At 40.3% G+C, this 21,211-nt stretch overlaps 1 protein-coding gene across 2 annotated transcripts in view; it reads right to left on the reverse strand.

Moving 5' to 3' along the window:
• COMMD10 (COMM domain containing 10) overlaps positions 1-17,217 on the reverse strand; it is a 112,903-nt gene extending 95,686 nt beyond the window's left edge. The window contains exons 1-4 of one of the 2 annotated variants that reach the window (XM_072860462.1): positions 16,879-17,217; positions 16,622-16,712; positions 14,098-14,208; positions 12,161-12,316 (exon numbers count right to left, since the gene is read on the reverse strand). In XM_072860462.1, coding sequence (XP_072716563.1) covers positions 12,161-12,316; positions 14,098-14,208; positions 16,622-16,712; positions 16,879-16,910 — 390 coding nt within the window. In that variant the 5' untranslated portion in view covers positions 16,911-17,217. The remainder of the gene's footprint in view (positions 1-12,160; positions 12,317-14,097; positions 14,209-16,621; positions 16,713-16,878) is intronic. The other variant, XM_072860461.1, reaches the window with a different exon arrangement.
• Positions 17,218-21,211: the final 3,994 nt, after the last annotated feature.

The raw sequence follows: 21,211 nt of genomic DNA on the forward strand, positions 1-21,211 counted from the left end.
AATAAGGCTCAAGAACTACTCCCGAATAGCACCAGTGTGAGCAAATACTATTAGATACTTTAAAGATGGAGCCTGACAAATTCAGAAAGTGCACTATATGATGTGGCTGTTGCAGTAATGAGGAGAATGAACAACTTGATGTCTCTGCCCACATGTACCTCAGAAAGGAACCTATCCTGCCCTCAAAGGAAACAATTACAGAAAGAGAAAAAGTAAATGCTGTTTTAACAAATGAAATCAGAATGTTGTATTTTTAACTCGGATAGTAACTCACTCATTTTAGCTATTTTTCCCTCTAGTTTGAGAGGAATAGTCCAACTTTAAAGTTGAAAACACTTCCTGGAACAATCTGAAAAGAGCTGTTCATGTAATTTAGGCTGTCCATAGTATTACTCTCATTGAAGATGTTACAAACAGTGAAGTGAGAGATAATGGGATATGAAAGACATCTTCAGCAAATCTTTTTCTCATATTATTACAATAGTATATATACACTGACACAAAACATTAAAGAATGTTTTCCAACTAACAAAATATTTTGAGGAAATAAATAATCCATAACATAAGAATTTTTCTGGTGCATATCTTTCACTTTCAATACACTTATTTCAGTTGTTCTAACCAAATAACCCAGAGGAAAATGAGTATGGCTATCCTTTCACTCAGTTTGATTCCTGAACGAGTAACTCCTATAGTTCCTCCACGAAGATCAAGTAATCCTCATTTCATTGCAGAAAAAGAAAGTCAGAATACTCACATTTTAAAGTCTGGGGGTCCCCTCCCCTCATAGTTCAACAATCAAATGTGCTAAGTCTTAGTTACATAAATGAATACCTTTCATTTAAAGAAAGTATTGCAACGTGTATATATGGTTTTAACAAATTAACTATCAGTTTTGTATGGATGGGAGAGGACTAAAGGTGTATTACATGTTAAGAAAAGCATTGGTCTACAACGCACTGCTCTAACTTCAGACCTGTGTAATCACACCAACATAAAACTAGAGCAAAACATTAAGTCTGCTTTCTAAAATGTACAGCCTAAGATGCCAATTCCACTCTCCATCAGCACACTCAGCACTGCAGAATCAAAACTCCAAATTAGACATGGAAATGTCAATTTTGCCTGCTGTGATGATGAAAATAATTTAGGTAAAAGCCCAAGAGAAGGATGACAGAACATGTCTGACTTAACTCCTTCAACAACCCTCGCTGTCTGCTTAAGAAAAGAATGTTAGTGCAGAGGAGACACCAGCAGGATGAAGCCAGAAGTATACTCAATACAGCAAACAAATATTAAAACAGAAAAATGCTTCACATTTTTAAGGGGAAGGCAATGAGCGACAGGCACAATTTGCCACTCATCACAGGTAGGGTCTTCATCATAGAAATATTCTGTAATTAGGAAGAGAGTGTTTCGTTTAAGATAAGCCCCAGATCAAACACCAGTTTCCTACTGATGGGAAACTCTAGCACTGGGGGCAGGGGAGATGACTGCATAAACACCCTGATTTCTATTCTCTATTGTTGCTACTGACTTCAGTTGTATTAAGGTGGCATGAATATCTTTGAAGGAAGTTCTGGATGGTGCAGCTTCTCTTCAGCAGGCCTCACTGTAACAACTGCTCCATGGGTGAGGAAGTCTGCAATGAAACAGCTGGATTTTCACATTGGTTGTTTCTGACTACAGTCCTCTACCAAATTTTGAATACCAATGGAAAAACCTGATGGTATACAGTATTTCAAAATCTGTCCCCATAATGTACAAACATATTCAACTTCAATACAATTCAGTATCCCCATTTTATAAATAGATTACTGAGGCATTTGGTGGTTTCAGTGAAAAGTACTCTTCAATGGCAGATTTAAAATCTGTAAGACTCAATCTTTATCCAGAGATACGAGTCACAAATTGAATGATCAGCATCTTCAGCTGGCAGTACTAGGCAAATCTTCAAATTAAACCCAAGACTCAAGAGCAGGTACCACAAAAATGGTATGTAACTATCAATAAAACCTTAGGTACATGCACCCATCCATAAAACAAAGTCAGGATAATAGGCTTGGTTGTTTTTTTTTTTTTAAAGTATGAAAGTCTGTAATTAAAGATGGTCATAACACATATGCACAGCCAAGTTAAGCAGAGGTTGCACAGTCAACTACAGTGCCTCTTACTAAATTTTAAGACCAGACTTTGCAACCTTAATGATAGTTTTGCAATGTATCTTAGTCATGTAGTCATAAGAAAATAAGAATCATTGGATGGATCTTATCTAGTCACAATACTAGAATGCAATGTTGAATCCGATTCTGCCTTAATCTCACAGATACTGCAAGACCATCAGCAAACAGACAAACAAAACAAAACAAAAAGGAAAGCAGCAACCATGTTTTTTTACCAGTAGACAAGAACAATCTTCTAGGCTCTGAAGTAGTAGCACATGCTATGATTGTCTCCAACTAGAAATAGTGGTAGTTGTAACATAAGGGCAAGGAAAGGTTTGGATTGGGTCAGGCAGACGGACAGTGAATTTACAAAATCCTGTAAAAAGACTGACCAAATAGAACACAATTCCCAAAGGATATTTCCCTAACGATATCCGTAACTTTAGGAGGCAGGAAAAAAAATAAAGTTAGGAGCAATAAGTGTTTTAGCTTGTAAACTGGGAGTTTCAGCTTCTAATGTATGCTAGGAAAAAGCAAGGGGAGCAAGACAAAAAGCCAGTAACTCCGTCACCTCTCAGAGAGGATTTGAATATTAAGAGCATGTTAAAAATAGAAAAAGAGACTGAGATTTAACTCTAAAAGGGAAGCCTGCACTAATGATGTACCTGAAGCCATCTTATTTGGTGAATACATAAGATGAACTAGATTCTTCATCCAAGACTGGCTCTCTCCTGGAGGGTTAATTTCCTCTGACTTCCCATTTTTGTCTGCAGGGATAAAGTCCTATTTCTCTTCAACAAACCCTACTTAGCACATACGCCAGGAAAAGTGATATTTTCAGACTTCTTCGTTCAATATTCAAACCAAACCCCCTCACATCTCTAATCTTTGAACTTAAAAAAAGGAAGAGACACACACCAAAAAGTACCAGTGTACTTCAAAAGGGAGGAAACAGAAAAAATAATATGACATGGAATGGGTAGAGCAAGAATAGCGCTAAGAAGCAACAACTTCAAAAGACTTTTCCCTAATTGAAGTTACTGCAGGTTTTCATCTTTACACATATTTTAACTGATAAGCAGCTAGCTTGAAAGCGAACAGAAAGGAACTGTATGACAAACATTAAAAACAGCATTCACGTTTCCAAAACCCTAGTATTTAGGGATTCACTTTGTGCGAAAGGTAGCAGTGGTGGTGTGCTCTGTCTCTCTGGGAAATTTGTGGGCACAGAGTTGCAGTAAAAATATGCACCAGGCTACGAGCACTTATATGGAAAAGTCATAGTTGACTGGCTCTTATCTAGCAGAAGAATATATAGCAAGATCCAACAGTGGGAAGATTAAGTTAGACAGATTTTAATTAGAGATAAGGCACACATTTTTATTAACCATAAAAAATACCCCAGAAATTACCTGTCATTTCAAGCCTTGAAATCACAACCAGACCCCTGTTTCAAAAGCTCTTGTACATATTGAAGAAAAACTACAGTTTGTATTACACAGGAAGTTACACAAGATAAGCATGGTACTCTTTTATAACCTTAAAAGATGCTATTTTGCATGTAGAAACAGAAGAAATGTTTCAGATGTTTTTAAACATTTTCAAAACGTACCTTCCTCCAACCTTTATCATTTACACTTTCTTGGTAGAAGACAGATGAGGGTAAGGATAGGAAGAAACTCATTAAAAAATCCTCAAGAAGTAGTACCTAAAAATTGTAAACAATTAAAATATCTACTAACAAAGCTGGGCGAGTGGAAGATTAAACAGACTCAGTTGTGCTGTCTTTACATCTTTCATCATTTGCGTTCCCTTTGCCACTGTCTGTGATGGCATCATATAATGCAAGTTGGTTCACAATTCATTGTGACAATGCCCATACGTATAACACGGTCTTTGTGACCTCTGTTTGTCACTGTAAGAATGACTAGTGGATCAGACACTAACAAGAAACTGAAAGAATCTTTCTGTTTGAACTGTATTCCTCCTTATTTTGCATTTCTTCTGATATCGGAAAGAATTTTTCCCCCACGACACACACACACCCACCACGCCAATTCTTTTCTTTTTTTGTCATAACCACCATAGGATGCATGTGTTTCAGAGTATCTCTGTACATTTGCCAGCGTTTAGAAGAGGGAATTTAGCATATTCACATTACATATACACCCCTTAGCAAGAAGGCCAGTTTCTGAGAAAACTACTTTCAGAGTTTTTCCCATATGGCTTCAAACAGCCAGTCAAGATACAGAATTGACAGCTCTGTCAAGAATTTTAGGTACGCAATTTCACTACTTGCAGTCCCACGCATCATTATATTAAGTAATGCTGTCTGAAGGCTATAAAAAACTTCTCCTGCTTGGCAACATAGGACTCTCATATTTTTTTATTATATATATTTTAAAGATACCCTGAATAGTTTTCCAAAACAAGAAAGCTATGAGGCATTTCGCTTGACCTGCCTTTAAAACAGACAGATTTACACAGAGTACCAAAAAAATATACAGAGAACATAATATAGGGAGAGGGAGAGAAAAGCAACTGAATTGATGAAAAATTGCTATGACAATTCAGAGTGAACCCTACTAAAAAGCTAGCTCTTCTTCGCAGAGAGGAAAAAATACATTTTAATCCGATCAATATGTGTCCTGATTTCTAAACTTAAACCCTTAAACTAAACACTTAAAAACTAGATCAGATTGATACCAGACTATTATCACTGGCCTGTCATTCTAGAGGCCAAATTAAGAACACATTCAAAGAAAAAACTGATACAAATACTATCATTCTAATTGACTGGGATTGTATTATACAGCAGAAATAATATAATAAAGGGATTGCCATATGAGTAAAGATTCAAAGAACCAATTAATGCAACAGGAGAATATACATAATTAATAACCCTGTGCAGCTGAAGACTGCCTATAGTTCAGTGAAGAAAAATGAAAAGATGAAGTGAGAAAATAAATACTATTAAATAGCACAGCTTTAGTTTAACTCTACAGTTTTATTCATTTCTCAAGACAATAACGTCCTATCAACTAAGCAGTCTGCACCAAAAAAATTTCAAAGACCTGTGTTCAAAAAAGAACATTTTTTCTCTAACAATTAGCAGTAGTGTTCAATATGCCACAGACAACTTCACCTAATCAGTATTCTGGGAAATACTTGTTCTGTTCCTCTAAAAAACTCAATTTGGCTTGTCACCCTAATGAAGCTATCAGCCAGCGCATTGCCACCTACATCTCTTGCATAGAACTGTCAGACCCAGAATGCAGAATACTAGTTTTTACCAAGCTGTAGTTTGCAGGCAAGAAGATAATCTGGGTTAAGAGAAATAACATGTCAATGCAAGTGAAATATCTCTAAGAAATTACTTCTCATAATAACTAGTGCTGTGGAGTCCAAACCTGAGCACTGCTGCAAGCCAAAAGATGCAGTGACCTACTCTCTCAAAAACAGCAATGAGCCCAATTAATTAATAATATTATGAAATAATAATAATCCTGGACAGTCAGCTACCCACTAGTTTTGGCCATAAATTAATCAATCCTCAGTTCTTCCTTCAATTTGCCCAAAGGTTCCAATGTTTGCGTGATGTGCAAACCTTACCTTTAAGTAAAAAAAAACAAAACTGTCAACCATTTTATGTTGTCTTAAAACAGAAATGAAAGATTAGTGCCTGGTCCTTCTTGTGTACACTACAGAAAACAGACTTAGTGGCAGCATTTCAGTACCTCCAAAATACACTGCTTCTAAGTAACAGATGCCAGGAGAGACTCAGAATTATTTTGCCACTTGGATTTCAGTAAAACACTTTAAAACAAAGATAAAATTCCAATTAGATCTTTCTTAGTTACATTTCAAACTGTCTTGTACACGGCTTCCCTGAACACCCTCTCATGCTGGAACAGAACTATCAGGATCTCAGTAATACTAATCATGACCCTGATTCTGCAGTCAGATTCAGATGAGCAATCCCATGCACACACCCACTAAAGCCGTTATAAAGAAAATTCAGAGTTGGTAAGTGTATAAAAAGCACATGGCAAGCGAAAGCATGAAATATTCATACATACTCTGAATTCTAAATTAATACGTAGTCTGCACACCACCTGAGCAGGCAAGTAAAAGCCCCTACCAAATATGCAGTGACAACCAAAAAGCCCATATGTATTTTTAAAAGAGTATGAAAGAAAAAAAAAATCTGTATTCAGAGAATCGTATAATGGTTTGGGTTGGAAGGGACCTTTGAAGATCAGCTAGTCCAACCCCCCTGCCATGGGCAGGGACATCTGTAACTAGATCGCATTGCTCAAAGCCCCATCCAGCCTGACCTTGAACACTTCCAATGATGGGGCATGCACAGCTTCTCTGGGCAACCTCTTCCAGTGTCTCACCACCCTCATCATAAAAATTTTCTTCCTTATATCCAACCTAAACCTGCCCTCCTTCAGTTTAAAATCATTGCCTCTTGTCCTGCCACTACACGTAAAAAGTAAAAAGTCTCTCTCCATCTTTTTTCTATGCCCCCTTTAAGCATTGAACAGCTGCAATAAAGTCTCCCCAGAGCCTTCTCTTCTCCAGGCTGAATGAACAACCCCAACCCTCCCAGCCTTTCCTCACAGCAGAGGTGTTCCAGCCCTTGCATCATTTTCATGGCCCTTCTCTGGACCTGCTCCAACAGGTCCATGTCTTTCCTGTGCTGAGGGCTCCAGAGCTGGACGCAGTACTCCAGGTGAGGTCTCACCAGAGCAGAGTAGAGGGGCAGAATCACCTCCCTCAACCTGCTGGCCACTCTTCTTTTTATAGAACCCAGGATACGATTGGCTTTCTGGGCTGCAAGTGCACATTGCCGACTCAAGTCCAATTTTTTGTCCACCAGTATCCCCAAGTCCTTCTCTGCGGGGCTGCTCTCAGTCCATTTATTCCCAAGTCTGTATTGATACTGTGGATTGCCCTGAGCCAGGTGCAGGACCTTGCACTTGGCCTTGTTGAACCTCGTGAGGTTCACATGGGCCCACTCCTTAAGCCTGTCAAGGTCCCTCTGGATGGCATCCCTTCCCTCTAGCAAATCAGCTGCACCACTGAGCTTGGTGTCATCCACAAACTTGCTGAGGGCACACTCAATCCCACTATGTCACTGATAAAGACATTTAATAGTGTTGGTCCCAGTCCAGACCCCTGAGAGAGACTCTTATAATAAAGCCACCACATACAATATTAATATTCCAGGCAAGCCCATATCATACTCTATTCACATTAGTTCCTTCCAAAATATAGCAGAAATATGTCAGATACCGATAACATGAAGGATGGCAAATGGAAACTTCCATGGAATGAGAGTGAGACATCACAGACTATGTAGCTTAAAATAAAAACAAGAAAGACCACACTCTTCTTTAGTATTTCTCATAATAAAAAAGGGGATATATGTTAAAATCAAAAGATAATGGATATACTGTTTTTAAAAAACATCCATACATACCGCCTTTCCCTCAAGTGGCAGAAAATCAGAAATCAGGCAAGGACACAGACTGAAACCTCCAGGTTCATCAAGTAGGATATTTCACAAGTTATAAACAATCATCTTTGAGGGTACAAGAAAATTTCCAAGTCATGAGGTGAGGCAGAAGTTTTCATCAGACAGGTTAACTAGAGGATTCCACCCCTATGCTTCCATCCAAGATGCCGAAGACAGGACACACAAAATGAACAGATTTTCTGACCCAGTACAGTAACTCTGGTATTTCTGGAATCCGAATCACTAACAAAACTACGAGGTACGCTTGATAAAAAAAGCATCATTATGAATGCAACTTCAACTATACACAGAGCATGAATAAATGAAGAGTCTTAAAAAAAAAAACAACTATCCAAACCAAAAAGAAAAATCCAAAACCCCCCACCAAACACCAAACCTCAGGATTCCTCAGAAAAGCAAATCTCACTCCTATCTTCAAGAAGGAGGACCCAGAGAACTAAAGGCCAGTCAGCCTCACCTCAGTCCCTGGCAAGATGATCGAACAACTAATCCTGGAAACCAATTCCAGACACATGAAGAACAAGAAGGTGACTTGAAGTAGTCAGTATTGATTCACAATGGGGAAGTCATGCTTGACCAACTGATAAAGTTCTACAATGAAATGACTGGCTTGGTAGACAAGGTGAGAGCAGTGCACAGGGTCTACCTGGACTTCAGTGTCCCTTTGACACTGTGTCCCATAAGATCCTCATAGACAAGCTGTTGAGGTATGCTGACAATGCAGACAGAGAGGTGGATAGAAAACTGGCTGAATGGCCAGGCCCAAAGGGTGGTGATCAAAGGAACAAAGTCTAGTTGGAGGCCAGTAACTAGAAGTGTACCCCAGGGGCAAATATTGGGTCCAGTCCTGTTCAAAATCTTCATTAGTGATCTGGATGATGGGACTGAGTGTACCCTCAGCAAGTTTGCAGATGACACAAAACTAGGAGAACTGACTGATATACCAGAGAGTTGTGCTGCCATCCAGAGGGACCCGTACAGGCTGGAGAAATGGGCTGACAAGAACCTCATGAAGTTCAACAAGGGGAAGTGCGAAGTCCTGCACCTGGGGAAAAAGAACCCCATGCATCAGTATATGCTGGGGGCCACCCAGCTGGAAAGCAGCTTTGCGAAAAAGGACCTGGGGTCCTGCTGGACACCAAGTTGAGCATGAGCCAACAATGTGTCCTTACAGCAAAGAAGGCTAATGGGATCTAGAGCTGCATTAAGAGGTGTATTGCAGCAGGCGGAGGGAGGTGATCCTTCCCCTCTGCTCAGCAATATTGAGGCCACATCTGGAGTACTATTACCAGTTCTGGGGTCTCCAGTACAAGAGAGACATGGAAATACTGGAGAGAGTCCAGCAAAGGGCCATAAGATGATGAAGGGAGTGGAGCACCTCATATATGAGGAAAGGCTGAGAGAGCTGGGACTGTTCAGCCTGAAGAAAGGAGGGCTCAGTGGTGGGATCTCATCAATGTGCATAAATACCTGAAGGGAGGGTGCAAGGAGGACGGAGCCAGGCTCTTTTCAGCAGTGCCCAGTGACAGGACAAGAGGCAATGGGCACAAACTGAAACACAAGAGGCTCTACCTGAACACAGGAAAAACCTTTTGCACTTTCAGGGTGACCAAGCACTGGCATCAGTTTGCCCAGGAAGGTGGTAGAGTCTCCATCCTTTGAGATGTTCAAACGCTATCTGGACACAGTCCTGGGCAACTGACTCTAGGTTGTCCTGCTTGAGCAGAGAGGCTGGACCAGATGACCTCCAGAGGTCCCTTCCAACCTCAACCATTCTGTGATTATGTTGCTGACAATTATGACAATAGAACAGTCATATTCTTTTTATGTACCCAATATTGCTTCTGTGAGAGAAGTGAACAGCGCAAAGCATTAACTTACACATGGCCATGTAAAGAAGTACCTATACAGAGGGCACATTTATAGGGTTAATTGCTTTAAATGTTATAACCATATATACATGTTGCAGAGAGTATTAATAATTGGATACACATCGCTTTTTACAAAAAAATAAGTTAATATAATCTCTAAATCAATCTAAAAACCTAAATTGTAAATCTAATCTAAAAAGCTAGCACTCTGGTCTAAGCATTTTTCAGGATTCTAACTTTTTTTTAACTTTAATTCGAGGTGTTGATCAAAGTTTACAGCAAGTTGGCTACTATAACCATGTATCACAAGAGAATATCTTGTCCACTATTTCGCAAGGCATAGAAAGATAATACAGCAAATATGTGCTGATACTCAATTATTTATAGAATACAGAAGGAAATAATGAAGGGATCATGCAGACATCTACTGCACTCATAAGACATTACAAGGAGGTTCACAAGATTATAAGGAGATGGAAAGTTCTTCTTCGATTATCCCATGCAATTTTTAAAATATTTTACCTCTGTGTGCCTTCTTAGCAGAATAAATACTTTATTTAGCAATTAGTTCTGTGAATTGAGGCTTTGGGTTAAGGAAAAGTTCTCTTGAACTTTTTCACCCAGCTAAAGTCTACAGGATTAAGATGTTTTCAAAACAAACTGAGAAAGTAAATTCAAGTTCAAACTCAAATCTCGCCTTAGAGTCTACACTCACTCACACTGATACTCAACTTGTCATCTAGGCTAGGAAGAGAAAAGAAAAAAGGGGGTGAAATGATGCTTTAAGCATACATAGAGGCACAGACCTATATTTAAACCTGCTTTCAGGCTAAAAACCAAGTAATTTGCACTATGATATTTTGGCAGTTGCTTTTCTGCAAGCTTAATTACAAATGACAGTTTGAAACTGCTTTATATGGGATGTAATATACTAGCAAAATGCCATTCCATTATATGAGATCATGGTGAAGTCACGAAGAATCTCCAAAACTGCAGCATACACCAGCAGCACTGTATGTTGTAGGGCTCACAAAACTGCAGACAAGAAACAGAGCAATGTCATCCCCCAACTAGGTCACAGAAGGACCACAGGTGTGTATGGTACAAGCTCCAAATAAAAGAGGATCAAAGGTGTTTTTATTAGTCTCTCATATGCTGAAGACCCAGCAGTAAAATATGTATTAGTGCATAGTCTGCCTGAAGAAAATCCTCTGACAGCTGCTTTGTAGGGTATCTTCAGAATTGACTTCCATTCTGCATGCATATGCTGTATTCTGAAAAGTTAGCCTATAACCTTCCGTGATTTCACTTGTTTTTCAAATTACTCACCTCCTTCAATGGACAGTCATACTTGCCTATATAGTCACTGTATCACTGACCATTTAAACTTTGGGACTTGTATGCTTGGCATTGGTAAATATTATCTCAAAGATACGGAAGCCCAAAATGTCTCGTTCAACTCAGTTTTTGCATACTTACATTATCAGTCATTTACTTGATTAGGTTCGTGAGTTACTATAATTTTGCACATGAAAATTCTACAAGTTTTGTGTCTAAAATTACCCAGTTTTACAAAGGATCAAGTTTAAATACTTTGGAAAAATCATCTGTGATGAAATTCTGAATATCTTTAGTCTGCTCCACAGACTATCTCACCTTCTCAAAATGTGCATTTTACAGCTAAATAAAATTCTAGGTTTATTTAGGTGTAAACATGCTGGTATAAATTATATTGTTCTATTGCTGTCAGTGTGCCATGTGTACCTTATATATAAAATTTGCTTGATATGTATATTTTACTAACCAAATCATAAAGTAACAAACTGAATCTTATCCCAACAAGATATACAGCAATGATAAAAATAAAGTGAGAAGAACTGAGTCAGTGTTCCACAACTCCTTTGAACGATTTGATCCTGGCTGTCACTGATAGTGTTCTGTATACATCTTCTAATGCAGCTGAAGGCTTATTATGAATCAACAGAAGGATGTTATTATACCTTCTCATAGAGGTAGATGTTTATGCCTAAAGACACGAGACTTCCACAGCAGTTACCAAAGTTTTAACTGGAAACAGGCACATATGAAGCAAGATTATTATGCCATCGTAAAAAAGTACCTCAAAATCGTAATGAGTATCTCACAAAATGCATGATCCAACCAGCTTACAAAATTAAAGATGGCAGGAGCTCAGATACACATTAAGTACAGAGAATCAACAGGTTGTTGAGCTAAACCTATGAGGTAAACGACTGCAAGTGTTCATGAGCACATTCTACCCTTGCCCTATTGTAAAGCATGTTCACAAACATCTCCAAATGGTATGTAGGTTGCATTACTTTATATTGCTAACAGTGCACATATAGTCAGGTTCCAACAGTTACAGCAGCTCAGCTAACATGTAACGTCTCTTTAAGACAATGGAACTCCACTGCCCCAATCACATTTATCTACTACCTAATAAGTACCCTTTTTATTTTACAGTACCTTGGCTTGCCACAAACTTTGTATCTTCGTTTAAACTCCTTGCTTTAAAACAAACCTACACAGCTTTATTCTCTCTTAGAAAAAAACATTACCTTCTGAGGAGTCAACACCCTCTGCCTGAACTTTTCAATGGTATCTTGACCTGCAGCCGCCCACGCACTGACAAATGCTTCAGCTTTGTCTTCATCCAGGTGAATGCTTTGCAGCTGTTGTTGCAATGAAGCAGGCTTCAAATTATGATAGACTGCCTGTTAAAAGGAAAAATAACTGCTGTTGTCAAGTACTGCTCTACAAGTTGTGCCAGATATATTCTACCACAGATGGCCACCATGTTCACACAGGACTTTTAGTAGCAACACTACTGTAGGACTGCAAGCACCCTGTTCATCTTAACCTTCTGACTGAGAAGATAAAAAAGTGTAACTATCTCAGTTGTATCTCAAAATGCAATATTACAAATTATTCTTCTCAAGATAGACAAACTATGAAAAAACGCATATACAAGCTAGATCTGAGTATATGTATATGTTTCCAGTGTACATAATGCCAAAGCAGCTATCACTGAAAAAAACCTAGGCTTTGAAGTCAACTGTGACTGTGAAGAAAGGACAACTTTTCGAAATTCACACTGTTCAAGCAAGCCTGAACTACAAGGTAATATTCTGAAAAGACAGGAACAGTTTGCCAAAGAAGGTGAGTTAGATATAACCTCCCTATTAGCATCAATTTTTGTGGTAAACACTCTATATAGTATGCTGGTCTCCACTTTCCAAACAGGATTCCGTCAGCACCAGGGTGGGGAAAAAAAAAGAAAAAAGAAACAACACATGCGGCAAAGACCATGCAGCAGTCTTATTACCTAGAATGTGTCCACAGACCAAAGGGTTGTTAAAAAAGTTATGCTCTGAGAGAACAAGCAGCTACTCTGAGAAGCATAGCTATCAGCAGGAACACAAAAAAGAGAGTCCTCATACAACACATATTCCTCTTTGGGCAGATATTAATATCCTTCCCTTTTTTTTTTTTAAATGCAAAAGAAGTAAGTCCTACAGGAGACTGAACTGCTTTTTCTGTTCATCTTCAATAATCATCATATAAATGAAGCAGTCTGATGAAATTAAGACCAGGCAATAAAACAGCTAAGTTTGCTGTTTGGTTGAGATGAAAATTCAAAATTCCAGTCTGGATGTGACCTCAGGTGTTGTTTTGATTTCTCAGTGGATAGGAGCCATGGGGAGCACTGTTTGTTTGTTTTCTTTCTAATGCTGTGGAATGTGTTAACTAAGTGAACTAATCATAAACTGACATGCATAAGAGAGGACAAGATTCAAATCCCACAACAGACCATCAGTATGCATGCCCTCTGCCCAGACTACATTACCATACTTGCATGAAATGGATGGATAATGTCACGGCTGTGACAATTTCCAAGAAAGTTACCATATTTACCAGGTAATACATTGGCTTCCCAGCGTCAGTAGTGGTAGACTGTAGAACCAGAAAACCTTCTCTGTTTACAAGATATTTAGCTCTACACCATGCAGTCACCTACTCATTCAGATACTGGAGCTACATCAGGTGCGCCAGTTCATCTCAGTACAGACTGCTTCTGTGCATGAAAATTTTCCTTAACTGACACATCATGTAACTTAAGCAGGGCTCAATAATGCCATCTAATATTTTCCTTACAGGAATTAAAAAAATGCATGGCTGGCTTGCTTACAATGAATAAGAGGAAAGACTGTATCTCATAATTATCAACACTTCTCTTGGAGTCACGCAGAGCTCACTTCCACCACCTATATTTACATTAGCTGGAAACTCACTCCACAAATGCAATGACTCCAATCCAAATTAGGAAGGCATGCAAACAAAAGCAATAAAATCATGCCTCCAAACATACATAATAGACTACAGTTACATGTTTTCACTAATTCCTTTTTAACTTGACTTTTATATTTTTCAAATCTACAATCAGATTAAAAAACAGATATATATTTATAAATTCATAAGGATAGAAACAAGGTACCTGTTCCAAAATGAATGATATAGTTTCAAGAACTAGATGAAGATCCTGCTTTTCCAACGAAAAAGCTATTTGAAGTTTTTCTTCCTCCTCTTCACTGAAGCTACTTTCAGCCTGAAGCACAAAAATGGTTAGTCCTAACATTCCATTTAGCGACCAAGAACATACTTGTCAAAACAAAACTTTCTCCCCATTTTTATAAACATAGTGGCTGTCCAGTTGTTTCTAAATAGAAATAACAAAGTAAAGGTCTTTTCCAACAGAAAAATACAATGTAATTCCTCTTGCTGAAAATCAAAATTAAAAGCCAACAGTATCATGTGAGAATTTATCAGGATTACCTGAAATACATCACAAGAAAATGTGGTCTCTTTGCACCTGAGAGACACTAAAGAAATATTTTTCTTTCAACGATCAGAACATCTCCAACAACCTTTTATAAATAAAAATAAGAAAAGTACAAAGCTTTACTTGAATCAGACCCCAAAGAAAACAGAAGGCAAAACTGTAGTGAAGTTAGTTACATATGCTTCTTCCACTCTGGCTACTCTTTGGAAAACTGCCCATGCTGTTATAAAGGAAATAAAGACCTAACATATGTTTACTTTGAAAGTCAGAATTGAATCTATAGCCTACTATATTACTGAAGGTTACTGAGAATGTGCTGTACTTTTAAAATACAGCAGTTATATTTATTATACCACAGCAAATTAAATAGTAATTTAACTGCAGATAATACCATCTTTTAAAATGTACTTACTAACAAATCTATGCGACAGACATCAAAACACCATATTTAGATCACTTAGTAATCCAAAACTGCAAAGCTACACAAAAAAGCAATTGAACTGTCAGAATAAACAAAGTGTGGCAATTACACAGAAACTTCAATGACTGCAATGTCTGTAACAAGAGTATCAAAATGGAAACATTATTTGAATCGTTAGCTGTTAGAAGGAAAGGCAGACCTCTGAGTATCTGCTTTGTTAAGGCTAATAAGTTTATTTAAAGTTTCCAGCAATTTAACATGCCCTAGAGTCAGACACTTTGGAAAGGCCAGCTGAACGATTCATGAGATCAACTGAGTGGGCTAAATTAAAAAGACCATTCTAGCTCATGTAAACGCTAATTAAAATTGTGAAGAGCTACTAAACTACTATAGAGTAGTTTTAAAAAAAAAAAAAAGGTTGTTGACACTTCCCAGTTACCAGTGAGTTAATATCCATGCAAAACAATTGAGAAAACCCTCTGCAATAACAGCAGCATCCAAACTAGTAATTTTGGTAGGAATAAAATCAGCAATTGAATCAAACAGTCAAAACAATCCTTATAGTCTCAGAATTATGACCTTTAATACACTTGTATTTTCTGTCCATGCTACTCCTAATCTGTAATATTTTAATGTTTAGTTTGTATATATATATGTGTATACAAAACAAATTCTATATTTTTAAATTTTTTTCTAAACACAAAACAAGAGAATAAACAAAATCTGACACTGAAACATAAAGAAACTCAACAAAATAAGTCCTGTTTTAGCATTTCTCTTACAGTTTCCCCTGCAGTATTTAGGGCCAAGGTTAGATTTAGTCTCCACTTGACTTTTGCCACTGTGTGATGAAACTGACCACTGATTTTATTTATTTATTTTTTATTATTTATTCCGCAATTAAAAAAAAGTCTTCTATAAAGATGACAAAAATATTCACTAACAGTTATGGAATTTATTTTTAATCTCAATTCCGCAGATGGCTTTGGTCGATGGACATACAGAAATAGGAAAAAAAAATATATATATGCATTTAGTCTTTCCCCTGCGAAGGTAAAAGCGGAGTTTGTGCAAAAAGCCAAGGAACTTGCGTCTCCTCCAAAAGCATTCTCAGAGACACCAGCACCTGGAGGCGATGGAAGCAGGTTATAACAAGCATTACGGGTTCTCACGCCATCCACCTTCTGCCATTCATTACTGGTTCTTATTTAATGCACCTGAAATAGTGCTGAACAATTAGTAATGAATGAATTTAAGACCAAAAATATTTAAAAAAAATAATAATTTGGAAGTAATTGTCCCTTAGCAAAACAGAGTGTCGCATCTGTCCCAAAAAGACGACTCGGTAGCACCTGGACAGAGGAGGGACTGAGCTCCTCCTGGCTCGGCTCTGTTCCCTTCCCGCCCCACGGCAGGGAAGGCCAGGCTGCCCATGCTGCCGGCAGGACGCGGCAGGAGGGCGGCAGGGGAGAGGGAGGGCGGCAGGGGAGAGGGAGGGCGGGAAGGAGCGGGCCTCGGCAGGTCGCTCTGCTTCGGGTACACCGCGACCGCGCGCCGCAGACCCATTTCTGCGCCTTCGCCTGCAGCAGCGCGGCCGCGGCCACGGCGGGACCCGGCTGGGCCCCGGGTCTGCCCGCGGCCGCCGAGCCCCGCTCCTGCACACGCGAAGCCGCCGCTTCCGCCACACCGCGTCCGGCGGGCACCGCCGCCTGCTGAAAGCGGCCCCTGCGGGCTCCCCCCGCCCCCGGCCCCGCCAACCTTCAGGTGCAGCTTCTGGAGAAGGCGGGAAAGGAGCCGCGGGAACCGGCCCGGGTCCACGGCGTTGAGCAGCGACACGGCCCTGCGGATGCTGCGCGGAAGGAGAGGAGGCGGTCAGCGGGATCCGGGCCCCGCCGCCCCCCGGCACCGCGGCGAGGCCGAGGCCCTGCCCCCGACCCACCCTGCGCTGCTCTGCCCTGCGGCGGCGGGAGCGCGGGCAGGGGCGGGAGCGGCGCTGCCGCCAGCGCAGCCGGTACCTGTCACTCTCCGGGACGATGGGCGCCGCCATGGCTGCCGCTGCGGCCCCGCCCCCCGACGGCAGCCCGGCGGGCCCAAGCGCCGCCGCTTCGCTTCGCCCCGCCACGGCACGGCGCGGCGCGGGCAGGGTGGCGGCCGGGGCTCCTCTCGCTGAGGGCCCGGAGCTCCCCCGCACAGGCCCGGGTGAAGGCGGAGCAAACCCGTGGCGGCCTTGGGGGGAAGCGGCGAGAAGCAAACCGGCGGCGCCTCCCTCACGGGTTTGCAGCACCCCGCAACGGTCGGGAAGGTTGTAGCTGAAATCCTCGGATTTAAAAGTTTTGAAGACGTACCGGTGCCTAGCAGACGGCACCGGCGCGGTACTTCGCGCTCCGTCACGTGTCGTCAGTGCTCATATTGGAATCGTACCGCTGAAGTGCGGGGTGCGCGAAACTCCTCGGGCCCTCCAGGCCCCACAGAGGCTTTTCGTTCCCACGCGGCAGCGCGCGGGCCAGCACCGTCCGGTGGCCAGGCCGCGGAGCTGTCATAGCCCTGTCACGCCCGCAGCCTACAGCGAATGGTTCCAGAGGCCGCGGGGCTAGCCGCGGCTGGCTGCCTTCCCCTCTTCCCCAAATAGCCGGTTCCCTGTTACCTGGGCGGGCGGGGCAAACTCTCCCCCCGTCCCAGGCTGTTTCGCTCCCCGTCGTGAGGCATGGAGCGCGCCCGGCCGTGTGTCGGGGCCAGTGCCTGCTGGTTGGAAAGCCCCACCAACAGAAGCATTAACATCTGACCTCACAGGGCAGCAGCACTGAATTGGTGGATGTAATGTCTGCGAGACCTCTAGTTTCCATCAGATCTGGCTGAAATTGAAATATGGGCTAAAAGACAATGGGACAAACAGAGGAACAGGCAGCATGACTGTGCAAACCTTGTTTTCCTAGGAAGCCCACTAAAAAAAATCTGCAAAAGACTTCTGAATGTGTCTTTAAAAGTTTATAAGATGTGGCCCGAAGGGTTATATGTATGTTAATAAGTTATGGGAGGCTCAAGAGGCAGGTGGGAAAAGGCTGGAAATGTTTGAGGTACTGTAAAAGGAACATTTTATAAACATATGCTGAAAACGTGCCTCTGTTGAAGTGAGGGGAATTTAGTCATTAACTTCAATAGGGCCAGGATTTCATCCAGGACATTAGAAAAGATAATGTCTGTTTAAATAGACTTGGCCTTAAGAACCAACTTCAGGAAAAAAAGAGTGACAAGCCTGGCTGTACTCCAACAGGAATTTTAAAACAGAGAATTCCTGGCTGAGACTTTAACAACATTTGTGCTATACCTCTTACCAGAAGTTGGACCCACAATCACTGTTATGAAAGGCAACTACATTTCTCAAGCTATTGTTCTGGGACGAAATATAATTACATTCAACTATTTCATCTGGTTTTCTGTACTCTTATAAAACATGAAACAACAGTATTCTTGCAATAAATTTATTTGGCTGGAAAAGAAAAATGAGTGTTTCACTCCACACTGAAATAACGTAACTTCTTGTTCTAGGAAATCTCCCCCAAGAGCAGAATTTTATAATGTTTGTTCAGTCAGAATGAGCAAGGGCGACTGGAAGTCTAGACAATTGCTTACTTATTTTAAAAAGTTCCAGCTGATATAGGTATTGGATGTGCCACTCAGGTTTGCTGCCAGTTCTCTGCTTTTATAACCATATGGACCTATTTTAAAGTGCTTTCTTTCACGCTTTCCTGCATCAAGTGAATATTCAAAATGAATAGTCAAAACAATGAACATTAAAAACTCAGCTGGACAGGATCCTGAGCAACCTGCTCCAGCTGGATCTGCTTCACACCGGAGGTTTGACTTGAGACCTCTGGAGGTTTCTTACACCTGTGTTATTCTGTGATCAAAGCCTCACTGAAGAAAGACATGAAAGAGAGCACTTGATTGGAAAGAATAATGAAGCTAACCTGACAAGGTGCTGTCAGTGCACAATTAAATTTTTTTTCCCAATACCTTTTCTGTTCCTAAAAAAGAATTATAAAAACTTGTGACTTCTCATACATCCATTCATTTTTTATGGTTTCATACTTGCATCCATGATCCATTTTTCCAATGTGAATAATAGCTTTTTTCACTGAGCTAACGATATTACACAATTTAATGTATTTTATCAGTTGTCTTAACTATCCATCTAGTTAAGACGTATTTTGAGTCAAATTGTTACTCATATTTTCACTCAAAATATTCCATTTAGACATGCAAATGGGTGTTGTATGGGTTTTTGGATTAATCTGCTCACATCCTGTGACAAAATCTTAGGCACCAGTGACTAAGACTTTAGAGCATTTAGCTGCTAATGAAAGTTAGGAATGTTACTGCCTTACAACGGTCTTGAAAAGCTCAGTCTCCCCTACTTTGCACTTCCAGAAGTTGAACTATATATTCTGTTCTTTCACAAAGACCAAACAAGCCTTCATGTTATTTGATTATGGTTTGTTTTACAGACTTTTCTTGTCACCCAGCCCTTCAGTTAGAATTCATTGAGGCTCTGCTTTTTAAAATACTTATATGGTTATCAGGTGAAACATTATATAGAGCATGAAAAGGATGTAAAGTTAGGAATTATGGAATACTTTCTACACAAGGTTAGTTAAGCACTGTAATAAATTGCATGAGAAAGTTGAAGAATCTCTTTCATTAGAGGTTTTAAAGCACAAAAAGACAAATATCTGCCATGAAAAATGGGTAGTAAATGTGTAGAAAGTGAGTAAAGCTGATCCAGCATTGAGGACTACAGGCTCTCAAGATCCTACCAGGACCTGTCTTCTCTGAATGTATTACTTTCTCTTTTTTCTTGGCTCCTTTTTATCCACTTTTTATTCCATAGCCTCTTGTAATGCCATTCTGTCTACACTCAAGCTTTTCCTTTTTCTGTTGTCTTCATCTCTGTTATTTTTCCTCACTTCTGAAGGTACACACAAAAGAACACATTGAAATCCTTCAAGATTGGATTTGTACAATATCTCTGATGCTATTTATTGACTAAATTGTCCTACAACTCAATGAAAATAAACCAGTAATGTTTCACATAAATTTTCACTTGCAACTTGCAAGTAGCTTAAGCAATTGAAGTTAGCAAACTATAAATTTGTGTGGCAGGGATTGAATTGTGTCTTTTACCTAGTATAAAATAGCTCAACTTTTGAAATCTTGTTGAAAAAATAATTCTTTTTTGTAAAGTGTGTTCTAAGTGTTTAATTACATCTGTCTGAAATAAAACACTCCTCTGTTGCTGTCTGTGACTGTTATCATTATGAAACAATCTGCAATTCTTTCTGTGTCATTATTTGCATTCCACTGAATGAGTAATCTCACTAAAATCACCAGAACTACTTGGATTCTGCTTGGAAAGAGTAAGGGCAGGGAACACTTAGTTTATTGGTTCTGTATGCTGGTTTGTTGTTTGCTATTTTTGTGCTTATATGTGAACATTCACTATTACATCTAGTCATGTGAAGGGAGTCGGATTATTTGGGTGACACAGTGCTTCACAATGGAAATCAGGGCTGCATAGCCTACTCTTTTAATCAAAGGCATCTGTGAGCATACAGGAGATTCAGCTGTGGACAAGGGGCTTTAATTTATTCCATTATAACACAGATATGATCCTGTGAGGGACCAGCATTCATACATTTGCACCTGAGTGGAGATGGCAGTAGGTCAGTACTTCGCAGGGCCACACCAATGGAGAAAAGATGCATTGTTGTCTGCAAATGATAGGACAGGAAATCTTTCTATGGTTCATGCCAAGATTACAAATTAGGGTAAATGAAATGCAAGTATGTCCTGGTTTCAGCTGAGATAGAGTTAATTTTCTTTATAGTGGCCTCATACCAGGGGCTATGTTTAGGATTTGTGCTGAAAACAGTGTTGATAATACAGAGATGTTTTAGTTGTTGCTGCACTGGTCAAGGACTTTTCAGCTTCCCGTGCTCTGCCAGGTGCAGAAGAAGCTGGGAGGGGACACAGCCAGGATAGTTGATCCAAACTGACCAAAGGGCTATTCCATACCACATGACGTCATGCTCAGTATATAAAGCTGGGGAAGAAGAAGGAAGGGGGTGACATTTGGAGTGATGGCGTTTGTCTTTCCAAGTAACCATTATGCGTGATGGAGCCCTGCTTTCCTGGAGATGGCTGAACACCTGCCTGCCCATGGGAAGTGGTGAACGAATTCCTTGCTTGGCTTTGCTTGTGTGCGCGGCTTTTGCTTTACCTGTTAAACTGTTTTCATCTCAACCCTCGAGTTTTCTCACTTTTGCTCTTCCAATTCTCTCCCCCATCCCA

Source organism: Ciconia boyciana, chromosome 4, assembly GCF_034638445.1.
Source record: "Ciconia boyciana chromosome 4, ASM3463844v1, whole genome shotgun sequence".
NCBI lineage: Eukaryota > Metazoa > Chordata > Aves > Ciconiiformes > Ciconiidae > Ciconia > Ciconia boyciana.